Below are 15258 nucleotides of genomic sequence, written 5' to 3'. Positions count from 1 at the left end.
GCGTGACTAAACTTTTGAATATTTTTAAATTGTTAAATTAAATTTTTGGGTAATGCCAACTATCGCTTGGCCATATTTTAATTGAGGTACGGAAATGGCTATTCCACAATCTAATTGACCATAATTAAAAATCGACGGGTCATCAATTTTCGACTCTAAATTGCCTATACTAACTACTAAATATTGCTGACCATTTTGGTTTCTACTTACCCGTTACTTGTATATAACTATCGACGAGATTTTCGTTTACCAAATTAAAATGCCTGAAATATGTTACGTTACCGTTAATAATTTTGCATTTTATTATTTTGTGTTTTGTTTTCTTGCTGGTATTTTTTCATTTTTGGAAAGTTTTAAATTTTAAAAACTAGATAAATAATTATTTCTAATTTTATGACTAAAAAATTATTACATATGTATGTATACATATTAAATATTTAAATATATTAACATATGCATGTATGTAAATAAGTACCTACACAAGTACAAGTTACATACTCTACAAATTGGGAAGACCTCAAAGATTTTATTGTTTTCGATTGTTTTTTTTTAACATCTGTTGTTGTTGTTATTCTGCAATTCTAAATACATACTTGCACTATTTATACATAAATAGGCGTCCACACAAATATTGGTATGGTATTCATGGTATGGTTCGCGCACAATGTATGTATATAACGAACATGTACAATTAAATTGGAAAATGGAAAAAATAAAATTGCTAATAAATGAAGCAATGTGTATTGCAAACCATAAATCATTTGCATTTTTCATTTGAAATTATAAATAATTAATGACTAAATACACCGACGATACGTCAATATTAGTTATTCTAATTGTAATACTCCAATGAGATAGCTGAGAAATTCAAATGAAGCGCCCCTGAGGCGCGACAAACCGCAAATTCGCCCCTGTATTGCTGAGGTAGTGGTTACTTAAGTCACTTAAGTGCTGTCGATCAATGTTTGCCAATGCTTTCGTGCTTGAATCATTCCGATGTTGGTATTTCTGGATGCATATCGGCGTGTGCTCAGCCGGCGGAATGCGTGCGTCACACCCAGTGGCTGCTTTGCTGCCTGTGTGATGGTCGAAGCTGAGGTGGCGCGCGCGATCTGCCAACGGATGCGGATATTTTCAACTTCAACGTCATTTACACTAAGGCAAGTGCGCGAAATGAGTCCGAATAAACTTTGTGGGTGCCGTTGACTTTACGCCAGACATCCCAATGCATTCCACTGCCACCATCTGCTGGCGAACGCAACCGCCTCGCCGCCAGCTATTGTCAGCTCTCCTAGCTTTGGTATTCATCACGTCTGCCCCTCGTTTCTATGAAAGGGGGTGTTGACCAGTTCTTTCGGTGGGTGCGCGCGCGCGGTTGGCGCCAGCCTCTTCACCACGGCCGCCAAGGCTGTTCATCCTCCACTTTAATGTCCTTCTTGATTACCAGCGAGAGCGGTTGCTGGTTTTGCTGTTGCTGTTGCTGCTGCTGCTGCTGCTGCAGATGTTGTTGTTGTTGGGAAAGCGTTGGCGCATGTTGAATGACTGAGGGTTTGCAGTCCATGGCCTCGTACGAGTTGGCGGGGCTGGGGGGTGCGTAGTGCGTCACACTGTTGGCCGGCGAACAGATGGTGCGCTCATAAACGGATGAGCTGTGCGAAGAGGCAGAGCTGGTGGAGGCGGTGCGGGTGGGCATGGTCATTAGAGCGGCGGCAGCGGCAGCTTGAGCTGCGCTCAACTGTTGGTGCTGCATATGTGTTGTTGTGTGCTGCTGCGCCTGCTGTTGGTGGTGGTGCTGCTGATGTTGCGGCAACACCAGCGCTATGTTGCCATTGGGAAGTTTGGTGGGGATCACTTGCAGGCCATTGGGCAGGAAATAGCCGTTCATTGTGTGCTGCAACTGCGCGCCCAATAGGAAGGGATTGCCAGCGGTGGCAGCAGCAGCGACATGTTGATGCTGCAGATGGTGCTGATCCTGTTCCGGCGAGCTGGGTGGTGAGGGCAGCATCTGGGATGGAGCGCTTGCCATTTGCCGCTGGTGCTGGTGCAGCTCGGACTTAACGCCGTTAATGCAGTTGCTGAGGTGCTGAAGCAGGCGACGTTTCACTGCGGGATCCAGACCAGGGAAACGGCTGACCTCGTTGGCACAATCAGCGAAACCGGCCTTGAATTTATTGATGACCTTGGGGTCGGCGGCTTGCTGCATAGCCGCCTGTTGGCGCTGCAGTTCTTGCAGATGCTTCACAGTCTTCTCCAGAATGTCAGCTTTCTCTAGTTTTGAGTGACGCGCGGGCTGCAGATAAGCAAGAAAAAAACGGAAGCAATGCTTTAAAATCAATTTCAGCAAAGGTGGTTGGGGGAGGATGTTGTGGAAGAGTGCAAAGTATCGCAGTGAAAATAATGAAATGGCAGTCGAAGTTATACTAGTAGGTGTTTTTTAAAGTATACTTACGTCTTTTTTGGTCGCGTCCAGAATCAGTGTTTTCAGCTCATTTAGGCAATTGTTGATGCGAGCGCGTCGGCGTTTTTCCATAATTGGTTTATTTGACTGCAAGAAACAGAGCAAAAACAAAATTTTTATTACTTCTGTGGAGGCTGCTGATTCAGAGCTTATTGCTGATTTGCAGTTTGAATGCGATGCACTTTCCAAACCCAAAATAGATCGATGAGCGCACACAGCCGCCTATCGCCCACTGCGCGGGGACAATGCAACGTAGAATGGCCCTCAGCGTCGTCGCTATTGAAATCACCTCCACCGCGAGTGCTCGCCCGCGGTCGTTTTGGCATATGGCTGTAAAGCTGCGGCAGCGCTGTGTGCCATTAATGCCATTGACGGCGGCGCACGCTCGCGCCTCAATTGGATATACAAGCAATTATGGCACTTGGCCAACAAGCAGCGGTGCGGCGGTGAAGCGCTGAGGTGCCGACAATCGCGTGCGTTATTTTAAGTGGAATGAGTGTGTTGGCGACTAAAAATAAACCGCCTGCACGTCCGTAATGAAATTCTTAGCGTATTGGCGCGTCGCCACCGCAAACACCAACGCCATCACCCCTCCGACACCTGGTTAACGACCGGTCGGTCGGTTGGTCGGTTGGTGGTGGCGATAAGTGTCATTAAGTGCCAAAAACGCGCAAACAACAATAATAAAAGAAATTTGTAGTGGTTTAATGAAAGCATTGCGGCAAACGGCGAGTTGTTATTGTAGACTCGAATTGTGTGGCGGCGCACCGCCATATGTGAGGCTGACCAATTCGAGAAATGGTCGAAAATAGCGCCGAATTGTTTGAAAATACTAAAAATACGCACACGTTCAGGCATGCGACGTCGTTAAGTCATTTGTATGACCACTAGGCAAACAAGCCTAATGCCTACAAGGTCGCTTGAGAAAGCGAATTGTGTTAGTTGTTTGCAATGAAATTACGCTCGAAATTTTTCAACACTCCGAAATTCTCAACTAAATTATAAAGAACGTTCTTTAAAAGGCTTGGGGGGGGTGAACAATTTTTGTTTCAGACAGGCAGTTTCAGACATTAATATTAATTTAAAATTAAAAGTATTTTCACTTTTTTTTAGAAATGTTAAAGTTACCGAGAACAGTGAAAATGTAAAGAATTTTTTTAAAGAAATTGTGAAGTTCCACTTTTTTTACTCCTACTTGGAATTTCTTCTTTTTAAATCCATTTTTAAACTTAGAGTTGCTTAGCAAATAACTGGGTTTGAAAGTTTTTAGTCCAAGCAAGTTTTAGTCCAAGAAAAATTGTTAACAGATCCGTTCGAGCACTTTTCTTGATTTTGTTGCCTTGTGTGATTCAGTGACTAATATTCCTCGAAATTCTGCCACTATTAAATTGTTTGCTTTGCGTGCGCCAAATCGGCGGCGAATTTTCCCCCACACACACGCGGCAGACTTTAGCCAACCTACCAAATGGTAGGAGTCGGCGTCCGCTGCAGCCACTAGAGCCACACAAGACAACTGTCCAAAAAAAGTCAACAAATTCCAAGACGGCAATTAATTCAGCGCACGGGCGGGCGCACCGTACCGCGTCATCACAAGTGAAGTCATCAAAATGTTCCAATTACGTTGCGCTGCAGCCGTTATGGGATGAATGAGCGGCCCAATCGTCGGCTAAAGCGCGTAGGAAAAGTAGTTAGCAGTTGGCGTCCGCCACAAGCCAATTTTGTGCGAGCACCGTAGGCTTTGTTTGCGTTGGATGCTTTGGATGCCTTACACGGCGCAGCAGCGTTGACTGAGCTTCACGAGTCAGTTGCTGGTGGCTGGTGGCACTTGGCTTTCCCAAAACTGGGAACAACGCGCACCAACCAACCAATCGCTCACGCCAAATGCAAACAGTCGTCACCACAAAAAGTCGACGCGACAACAATAACAGCCAACAGCTGGCGTATTGTGAATGAAATCGTAAAAAGCCACAACCATGCACGTCGCGCCGTTTAAGTCGCAACGGTAACATAGCGTGGTTGTAGGCCGCGCGCCGGATTTGGATTTGGGGCAAACTAGCGCTACATATAGACATAACAGACACTCGAGTGTGGGCAATTTCAATGGAGCGTGGCGTGGCGTGCGTGCGTGCAGCGTGTGAGTGGGGGACAAATGGTGTTGTCGAAGCATCGCTTGCCTGAAATGGCAAGCAATGACCAGTGTCCAGTGAGTGGTGGCAGGTGGGTGTAAGGCAGCGAGTAACGAAATTTCGCAAAGTTTGTTAAAATGCGCAACAGCTTAATTTTTCATTGGCCAGATGATGGATGGCTTTGTTTGTAATATTTGTTTTTGAACAACTTACCCGACGATCGCTTTTGACGGTTGGTGCATCTTTGAGCGTTGGCGCAACCGGAGCTCCAATAACGTTGGCTGTCATGCTTGGGTCAGCTACTCCAGTTACCATTTTAATTGTAAAAATCACAAAACGCAATTTATTTTTCACGAATTTTTAAAGCTTTTCAGTGTTTTTATTTTAAGTTTCTTTGTTCAGTTGTGCATTTACATATATTTATTTATAGCATACACATTTACAATTAATTGAATGTTCTGATGTTCTGCAAATTTTATTTTCACTTTCTTCTTTAGAAGTTCACGTCTTTTTATTTTTTGTTTTCTCTGATATTTTTCACCACTTTATTTTATATTTTTTTTTAAGCGAGCTCGAGCTTAATTCACTTTCGTTTAATACGAGGTTTTTCCGTTCGATAATGTCTTCCGTTCACTCGCAACGTAATTTTCTTTTGACTTTTATAGACTTAAACGCGTGCGCTACTTCCGACCAAGTCTTCTGCTCACTTCGACGTTCGTTCAGCAAATGAACTCAATGTTCTAGTGGCACCGCGATTAAAAGACTCGTCAACTGGTCGTTCGGCCCAGAGTCGATCGATTGCTACCTCTGCTGGCTGATTGTTGCTTGCTTGGTTTGCCTGCTGTTCGCTGCCTGCGCGCGTTGATTCGGTTGCTGGGTATTTTCGCTGCGCGTTTGGGTTCTATTTGTGTGCTTCGTATCTGTGTTGCGGAATTTTTAGGAGCTGATTACAACGTCAGCGAGGCGGTTGGTAGTGGTGGTCGACGCGATGTTTGATGTTTATCGTTTGGCACTCAGCGAACGACTGACGCTTGATCGACAGGTTCGTTGGCTAAATCACTGTGCCGCAGCGATGTGCCGGGGATCTACGGTAATGGCAAAGGCGAGGGCGCAGGCGACGTTCGAATGGCTATGCGGTGGCGCACTGCAAACAGGTAAAGTTCGGCGTCAGCGGCGCAGAGATCAGAGGTGAGGCACGACCGCACGACGGAGGTGCTAAGCAGGGTTGCCACTTTGGTAAATTGTTACCAAAATTGGTAGAAAAAATTTGGGTTGGTAAAAAGGTAAATTTTTTTTCATTTTGGTAGATTTTTGATGAACATTCCGTTCCCGATTTATTTTTCGTAGTTATCTTTAAATACATTATAAATTTGTTTGCATACTTTTTATATAATTACATACGTATAAATGTATATCGATATAAGGCGAACATATCGCGCTCTATTCAAAACTAATTTTACTGGAATCTGCTTTTGATTGCCTAAATATTTTAAATGATTATTTAAATATAAAAAAAAAATTGACAGGTATGTAATTACGCACTATTATTGTTCGCAAAAAACATTAAATCAACGCCATTTTCTGTCAATGGAAAAAAAAAAAAAATAATCAACGGGAATTTTAAGCAGCACATTGTTGGCTATACTCAAATAGTATTTGCTTTAAAACTCCATACCTTAAATTGTTCTAAAAATTCAGAGTAAACAATTCGAAATTTAGACGAAAATTTTTGGAATTTTTCTATATGTTGTATATAGTTTGAATCCTCGATTTTTATGGATTTAGTGAAAGTAATAAAAAAATTTACTCGAAAAATATTGCGAATATTAAAAAAAAAAAATAATTTTTTTTGAGTCACTGTATTTGTCTATAAAACCTCGAGTTGAACTTTTCAAATAATAAAGTTTCATTGTTGCCTTTATTTTCATCACTTCCGCTTTTGGTTGAATGAAACTTAGAATATGACAATATTATGACTCAAATACCGTATAACTAGTTAAATAAAAAGTTCTTGAAAACAATTTTAATTCTTATTGAAATAACTAAAAAAAATAGTTTTAATTCAAATAAATAAAAAAATAACTAAACTATAGTTTTTATTAAAATAATTACAAAAAGTTATTGGTAGATATTTCCCAGATTTGGTAGATTTTTTTTAAGTGGATGGTAAATATTTTTTTTCGTCAGTGGCAACCCTGGTGCTAAGGCAAGCGCAGCCACACGACCAAATATACGATCGACCAACGGAACGGAACGTGTGTCCGTCCGTCTGTCTGTCTGCTTGCTTGGCTGCCTGCCGGATGCGCGAATTGTATGCCAACGTAGAGTGGGTGAGCGAAGATCAACGGCGTGCAGGGGCGTTATGACGTGGCTGCGGTGGCGGCGAAGGCGGCACGTATTTTTTTGGAGGTTCTGATGGCTGTTGCGGTGTGTTGTTTTTAGATACGAACAGGCAAACAAGTCATTGATTGTGTGCCGACTATGTGAGTGACGTACAACTGCGGCTGTGAGCGTAGAAGCAGACTCAATCGAGCGCCGAAGAGGCACTAACGGGCAGCGAAATAATTTGAGTGCTGCGCGCGTTTGAGTAATTTATTTTCCGTGCTTTGAGCGCACTCTATGCAATGGGTTTTCTGTTAACAGTTGTGCTTTTTTCGGGTGATTCATTTCCAAGTTACGGTGACTTACGAGTATTCGAGCAGGTAACGAGTGCCATTTGGAGGCCAACAAAAATTGGGGGAAGTACTGAATTCGAGCAGTGCTCAAAACTTTTTTGTGCGAAGGGAAATTGTATTTCGGACTTACCAATGGCCAATGTTGACCCCACAAGTAGCCCTGTACCTCTTTGTCCTTGTCCAGTCTTGGCCAGATGTGTTGAGCTATTATAAAAAAAAAGTTATTAAGCCTTACCGCCTGCGGAACAAGATTTGTTTCAATCAATCATAGCGGAATTTTCTTCATATCTGAAACAAGCCATAAAGATAAAGCAAACGGAATCTTAGCTTTACTGACAGCCCTCGTAATTATATGTACATCACTTCCCGCTTTATGAATTAGCCTAGCCTCCTCAGTCCCGAGACTAAAATAATTGAAAAACTAAAAAAAAAATCATGTTTTTGCGTTATATTCTTCCCAAATAATTAGAAAACCCATTTTTTTTTTATTGTAGCATATAAGGATTCTTAGCACTGGCAGGTGCAGCCAGCTGGACATTTGGATCGTATGCCAACGAAAAAGCAACTAATTTTTAAATTAAGAGTATTTTAAAACATTCAGTTAATTTCAATAAACGGTTAACTTAGTACTAATTTCTTACGAAGGGAATTCCATAAAACAGTGTCTATCGCTGGCAATGCACAAAAACACATTACAAGAAACGCATTTGAATCTGGTTTTTTGGTTACATCCTTCTTTACGGCATCTCATAAATTTGTTTTTATCCTGGACACCACAGATGGGTAAGTGTCTATTTTCAGTCCTTCTCACATCTTTTGGGGGTAGGGGCTGTATGGACCTAACTCTTTTTGTTGAGACATCGTCTTCGATTTCGATGTCACTTAGCCTTCTTTTACCAGCACATGCGGACAAACATTCTCCTACGTACATCTTAAAATCTAATAGGTCCATCAACTCGCACCTCCTTGCACCACAGGAAAATTTGTCTTTTTTATAAAGAACCCAGGAATTACACAGTGCGAGATCAACCATATGCCAAAAAACTCGTGTGGGCCACTTCTTTGTTCTGATGTTAATACGGTAATAGGATATCAACCTGTCCGCAAGATCTACGCCTCCCATTGACGTGTTGTAACTTGCTACGAATACGGGGACAATTGACATTTATGTAATTTTTGGCTTTCTTATCCCATCGACGAACAGATATAAGTGGTCGTGCTCCAGTCGACGTGGCCGCCATTAGAACCGAACGACTGTCCATCCATTTTACAATTGCTAGTTTCTCATCTTCTCTCACAAATTCATTGAAGGTACCTCTGCCTCTTTTTAGAAGATCATGGTCGGTTGAAAGTTTTGTTCGCAGTTCTTTGGGGATTCGGTTTTGTTGAATCGTGCCCGTAGCATATATTCCATTTTCCAGCAAAAACTCTAGTAGTTTTATCGAAGTAAAATATCGGTCAATAAATATTTCGCTGCCTTTACTAATATTTTCTGCAAGTCTTTGCACTACTGTTCCTCCGATACCTAAATCGTGGTTGCAAGATTTTTCAAACCAACAGGACAGGGTTTCCCCTTAACATATTGTTTCAATTGCGTGGTACCAGAGAATGGAATCATTTGTTCATCGATGCTCAGTTTTGCTGGCTTTGGTAGCAATTGACATTTTTTCAAAACGGCTTTTATTATTGGTTCAACTTTCCACAATTTGTTGTTTTCTTTTTCTTGTGGTGTAGCTCTTAAGTTGTCGACAAAATGCATATAATTTCTTAATTTAAAAAATCTATCACTTGGTATCTGTGTAATGGCTGGAACATTAATAGCAGGTCGGCAGTACATCCTTACGCGCGGAAGTTTCATGCAACCAGCAAGTATGTGGGCCCCAGATAGTTTCTTGTACTCATTATAGTTTGAATACAAATTTTAGACGTTTTCTAGAGCGTACGTATTACTTTGTTGTGAAATTTCGCGCCAAAAATCGTCGTCAAAATACTCCGAGAAATATTGGAAAGGTGTCCACTCAAATCTATCTTCTGCGTTCCATGCCTCGTCGGCAGCGGGAGTATTACCCACGACAAATTCTTTGGCTAGCCGTTTAAGCGGTTTTTTATTTTGAAGATTTGAGGGGCTTTCATTTGCATCAACCAACTCTTGTTCAGCAATATTTTCTTCTTCATTATCAGATTCTGCATTGTAGTCAGAATCGGAATCACTTGAAGAAGCCACATTCGAACAATTAGGAACGAGTTCCAAGTCTTCATCGTCGGACAAACCTTCAAAATCACTGTCCATGAGCATCTCCATCACCTCTTCTTCCGTAAAACGTTTTTTCGACATGATAGCTACCAAATGTCCAGCCCACTGAACATTTAAGAAACAGTATTCATATCCGAATTTTAATAAACTTATTTAAAAGATTTTTTATTTACCTTAAAGAACAAGTATTTTTCGATTGAATTTAATAAAATATTAAATTTTATTTGAAGAAATATAGCGAAAATATTAATTTGAAATTACATTCACAAGGACCACACGTTTTTTCAAATAACTGTTCACTTCTTGGATCGTATTACGACAGTATTGCCACAAACGCAAAAAAAAAAACAATTCAATTGTAAACTTAAGATGTCCAGCTGGCTATAAAGTTGGATCGAATTGAAATAAATTTAAAATTTTTTATTATATGTCCATTTAAAAAGTGTCCAGCGTGCTACACGCGAGGACCGAGGAGGATAAAGCTGTCAATTTACAACGAAGCGGAGCTTGAAGGGCCGTTTTCGAACATTCCTTATCTGAAGAAATCCGTTTGCCGAAATGATAGCAATGGTAATAGGCTAATAAGTAGACGCTTAACAGTTTTTGAGCAGAATTTTTGAATGATGGTGCAACCATTGTCATTTTGTCTGATTAAGGAGAGTATCATGGGCTCTAGATGGTGAGAGTGCAGCGATACCGAAATAAGCATGCTCGCCGCCCTTCGCACTAACGTTAATGAAACATATGGCTTGGTTATAGTTACAAAGCTATTTTCTCAACGCAGTGTACTGTCTTTAATTTGCGTCTCCATCCTTTACCTATGGCGGACTTTCAGGCGTATACGGTAATATGTAATAGCATTCTTAGAACTTTCTTCATGACCATGGAGGGGAGTTGAAATTAGTGAACGTTATTGAAGGCACTTTCAAGGCCTAGAGACCCGTCTAAGGCAAGTTTCTTGAAGAATAGAACTTTATTGATTTGAGCGACTATATGGCGGAGCGCTGTGTTCATAGCGTATGCTGATACTTTGATAGCTTAATGGGGTCTTCATCTGGACAGATGTACTTATTGAGCAATCTTTCTAGCGCTTTTGGAAAAAGCAGCGTAAGATTGATGGTCGAAAATCATTGCGTTTCCGCTGGCAGGAACGGCTGCCTTTTGGAATGAAGAGCACTTCATTCGTTGGAAATGTAGGCCGAGTCAAGACTAGCGCTATAGCCATGTAAATAAATTGTCAGAGGCTTCTTAAAGCTCGGTGAAAATGGTTTTATCTCATCCCGGATGGTTTGGGAACATGATTTCTGTATGTCTAATAACTAATCGGAGTATAATGTCCGATTTGACGTGGACGAGTTTTATGAAAGTACCCTCCGCTAACGATTGGCCTTCGAGTTTTTGTAAATTGCTTGAGCATCAAAACGAAATCATTTACGAAAGAGATCTATAGTTTTTTTTTGTATATCTCTATTACATACTTTAAACGACTTCATAAAAGAGGAGGTTATCAATTCGTCGTAATATTTTTTTTATGTATGTTACCGCTTAACTTTGGACTACGTTAGCCGAATCCAATAATTCGTTTTTTAAAGGAAATGTGGTACCTCAGAAGTGGTCCCATACTAATTTTGGTTTAGATCTGATCATTGGATCATGAAAAAATTAACGGTACTCTTCAATTTGTGTATGAGACTTGAAGTCGGTTTTTTTTTTTACTTAAAAATTACTTGTTTCATATATTTTTGAATAAGTTTTATGGAATTTGTTTTTGACCTTCCATTCTTTTGCCATGCACCATACATACAAACATGTGTACAGTAACGTACTTGCATAAGTATGTATGTATATGTATGTCCACTCAAATCATGTTACTCTTTTCTGCCTTTTTACTCCTCATAATTGCACTCAAGTTCGCTAATTATCTTAATACTCTTAGACAATTCTCTAAAGAACACTCACAACAGAGCGAAAAATGCCAAAAATAACAACTGATCGCCGATCTGCCAAAAACTCAAGTAGGTAGTAGACATTTGCTCACGCGACTTTTCTCTCATAAAATTTTATTAGTAGTCTCGTTCTGAGCTTATTATGTCCATATGTATGTATGTATGTGCATATGTATGCATATTTCATCTGGTTGCTTCGGCAGGGCCGTGAACGCGTGTGGCTATGGCTGTGGCTCTGTCTATAACTTTGATGCCTACCAGCTCGTTTGCGTACAAAAGTATTTGAATTAGCCCCATACATTGTTTGCCCCCGACTGCAGTTTATTAACTCGCCGCTTCTATTTTATCTTCTTCTTGATATTATTCTATTTTTTAAAATACTTTTTTTCTTCGCCGTTCTCAAAGGTTAGCCCACCAGGCCTCATGGGCTGTGCGACGTTACAAATGTATCTCTTAATACATACATATGCATATACCCTGCAGGAAAAGAATTATCAATTGATAGAAAATGACCCACTTGCAGTTAGCTTTTTTGTTTGATTTCTATAAAATATATAAAAATTGTAGTTAGCTATAAAACGTTAACTTGAAACTAGTTGAAATCCTATTCTATTATATTTAAATATCCTCATAAAATTTTTACTTTGAATACACTTTTTTTCTGCACTTCACAAATACTTTTTCGAATTCAGGACAAATAAAAGGAAGATCGAAATTTTATATTATCATTTTGAAGTTATGTATTTCTGACAGAGCTCGAATATGGGATCACCTACAGCAAAATATGTGTAAACAAATATGTAATGCAGTAAGTAATTTATTAGCAAAAAATAGTACCGACTTCTATTCTAATACAAAAGTTTAAGAGTACCGTTAATTTCTTCATGATCCAATGATCGGTTCTAAACCAAATTAGTACGGGGCCACCTTTCCTTTAAAAAACGAAGCATAGAAATCGCTTAACATGGTCCAAGGTTATGCGGTAACATATGTACATACAAATTGATAACCTCCTCCTTTTTAAAGTTGGTTAATAAAATAAAGTAAACAAAATAACAAGTAAACAAATGAAATACAAATTTTTGTTTTTTCTTATTGATATTGTATGTCCAAAAGTAGTCAGTTACAAGTTAGTTGACATCTAATGCAGAGGTAACCACCCTTGACTATTTCGCAGCCATCGCCATAAAAATATAGTAAGCTTTCCTCAAAGAAAATATAGAGATAATATTGACCTTTAGTTCCTTCCTAATCAGCTTTAAGTTAACTTATAGTTAGATAAATTTCCAGCAGGGTACGTATGTATGCATACATACATATATGTAGGTAGTTATAACTACAGCAAGTGCTAGTGTGCCTGTTCCATTGAATAATTGTACATAGATACTCGCAGGTGATTGTGCTGCCCCCCCATCGTTCGTTTAGCGCTGATCGTTCGTAGTCAGTGCGTTATTTGTATTACATATGTGTACATATATGTATGTATATGTATATGATGGGTGGATTGGTGGCTACGCGGGTGGGGAAATGAGTATTGCTTTACGCAACAGGCTGATGTGTCACGGTGTTTGGAAATTGTGTGAAGGCCATTCGAATTATGTTAATTATGCTGTAATGAGCTTTTTACAATTTTGTTTTGCCGTGCCCTATATATGCACCTGTATGTATGTATGTATGTACCTATGTATGAATTCATGCAAGCTCTGACGAGTTTACTTTAGCTTTACTTCCGGCTTGGTAGCCATTGCCTTGCGAGGGGCGACCGCTGTTGGAAAAAAACTTTTTTTTTTCTTGAATGTTGCTGGGAACAGGGATCCAACCCAGGTCCTACAAAGTGGTAGTATTCACCTCTAATCACTCACGCTGCTGAAGATTTTAAAACACCCCAGGGAGGCGGTCATCCTATTTTAAATGGCAGGCGGACGACTTTTTATGCCCACTGCTTGCTGGCATCTTCAAGGCATACCAAGGCTAGGATTATCTTCATACCGAAAGATGGAAGGGTCTCTCACGTCAAACCCAATGACATCAGGCCAATAAGCCAAGTATCCTTTCTTCTTAAAACTTTAGAAAAACTTCTTGGCGCTCATATCATACAGCGCATTTCATCTGAGGACGTGGCGGAGTGTTAACATGCGTGTTCTAAGGACAAATCCGTGGACAATGCGCTACACGAAATTGTGTCCAAAATTGAAAAAGGACTGGCCTTTAAGGAACTTACTTCGGGTATCTTTCTTGACATAGAGAACGCCTTTAATAATATTCTTCCAGAGGCCGTTTAAGGGCTCATGAGGCTTCTCCTTGAAAGAAGAACTATCTCATCAGAGTTGGGAGGTGCGTCCATAAACAGCTACGCAACGGGAAGTACCCCCAAAGGAGGAGTTGTCCTCCCCCTACTCTAGAACCGTATGGTGGCCGGCTCTAGAAAAGTCCACTTACAGAGGCGCATTGGACCGGGTACAAATTGGTAATCACGCGTGCCCTGCCCTCGACTTCCAGTAAAGCTCTGGAGACTGTATTGAATCTTCTTTCTACCGATCTTTACGGTAGATAACAGGCCAGCTGCTACGCAATTAGATTGAATTCAGCTTATACATGGAGACACCTTAGAATCACAATCACAATCGCACATTAGCTGGATTACACTAGTCCACATTTCTGCTTCGAAAATAGATTTTCTACCAGAATTCCAGACAGAAGCTCGATAATAAAGATGGAAGCGGATCCTACTCTAAAGAACTCTCGCTACTTGTTACCTACTTTGAACTATACAAGAACAACTTTTTGCGAGTTTGTGCTGAGGCTCTCGATGGCACACCAATTTGATGCCAACAGTGCAGAGCTGCACTTATAACAGTAATTTCCAGGTGGTCTGAGCCTACGGCATCGTAAACATACTCCTTTAATTTGGTTAAAAGGCAGTCCATCACAAGATTCAGTAAGGGAGGAAAAACGCCTTCTTGTTCGCATCCTCTTATGGCCCAATTATGAAGGATTATGTAATATCGTAATTTCTATTGATCCAGCTCATAATAGAGACGTCTTGGCCTTGTTGGATTTATATAAAAATAATCAGAAGTTCTCTCGATGTCTAAGAAGGTGCAGAGTGCAACCTTCGTAGACTTGGGGGCAACATCAATAACAGCATTTGAATTCTATGAGATTAAGCCAACAAAAAAGTACGAACCTTACTAAATTAGAATTACAAATTCCACTTTATGTTAATGCTTTCGATAGATGATGCATCCAACTCCCCCCTTTGTGGCAAACACAAAAAAAAAACAATCGCAGCAGGTCCACAAGGCCTCATCATCGCATGCATACATATATGCACATACATACGTACATATATATTTCACTAATACACAAACGCATCCTCATGAGCGTGTGCTCTTGCCAACAACATTGAGCGCCAGAGTCGCGGCGGCAACGGCGCGTCAACAACTCAGCCATCGCAAAATATGTAAGTGGATTCCGTTGGTCACATGCAACGGCAACGGGCGTAAGCAGCCAAACTCGGAGGCTGAAATAAGAAATAAAAATAAATTAAATAAATCGCTTTTTTCGACGCGTACGCCAGCCTGTGCCGCGAAGTCCGCGCCGTTCGTGCCGTTCACGCCACCCGCATCCAATCGCCTCGATATTATGGCAGCGCGCCTGCCTGTTGGTCCGAAAATACACTGATTGTGAATATTTTTAGTTGTTTCCGAAAATCGCGCTGTGTTGGCGTTGATGGCATGCCAGCAGAGCTGGCGTCGTCGGTGTTGGTGGGGACGATGGCTGCGCGCTGGCGATGGTG

The 15258-nt window shown here is 40.8% G+C and overlaps 1 protein-coding gene across 2 annotated transcripts; it reads right to left on the bottom strand.

Annotated features, from left to right (window-relative positions):
• Positions 1-380: 380 nt before the first annotated feature.
• LOC118754076 (protein hairy-like) lies at positions 381-5728 on the bottom strand. 2 transcript variants are annotated; one of them, XM_036488944.1, is made up of 3 exons: positions 3921-3984; positions 2450-2545; positions 381-2290 (listed from the first exon to the last, which is right to left on the bottom strand). In XM_036488944.1, the coding sequence occupies exons 2-3, from the start codon at positions 2528-2530 to the stop codon at positions 1391-1393; spliced, it is 981 nt and encodes a 326-aa protein (XP_036344837.1). In that variant the 5' UTR covers positions 2531-2545; positions 3921-3984; the 3' UTR covers positions 381-1390. The 2 variants fall into 2 exon arrangements, with proteins under 2 accessions (XP_036344837.1, XP_036344836.1); XM_036488943.1 differs by lacking the exon at positions 3921-3984 and adding an exon at positions 4798-5728 and having other exon boundaries at positions 382-2290.
• Positions 5729-15258: the final 9530 nt, after the last annotated feature.

This window comes from Rhagoletis pomonella, unplaced genomic scaffold (assembly GCF_013731165.1).
Source record: "Rhagoletis pomonella isolate Grant_MI unplaced genomic scaffold, Rhpom_1.0 Rhpom_scaffold_03337, whole genome shotgun sequence".
NCBI classification, from domain to species: Eukaryota; Metazoa; Arthropoda; class Insecta; order Diptera; family Tephritidae; genus Rhagoletis; species Rhagoletis pomonella.
This window is presented reverse-complemented; position numbering and strand designations above follow the sequence as displayed.

Excerpts from the sequence above, each read along its gene's own strand:
- LOC118754076 (XM_036488943.1), bottom strand. The coding sequence starts at position 4,899 with ATGGTAACTGGAGTAGCTGACCCAAGCATGACAGCCAACGTTATTGGA. Across the intron at positions 2,546-4,797 it reads CCGTCAAAAGCGATCGTCGG|TCAAATAAACCAATTATGGA; the intron begins GTAAGTTGTTCA and ends TGTTTCTTGCAG. Across the intron at positions 2,291-2,449 it reads TGGACGCGACCAAAAAAGAC|CCCGCGCGTCACTCAAAACT; the intron begins GTAAGTATACTT and ends GCTTATCTGCAG.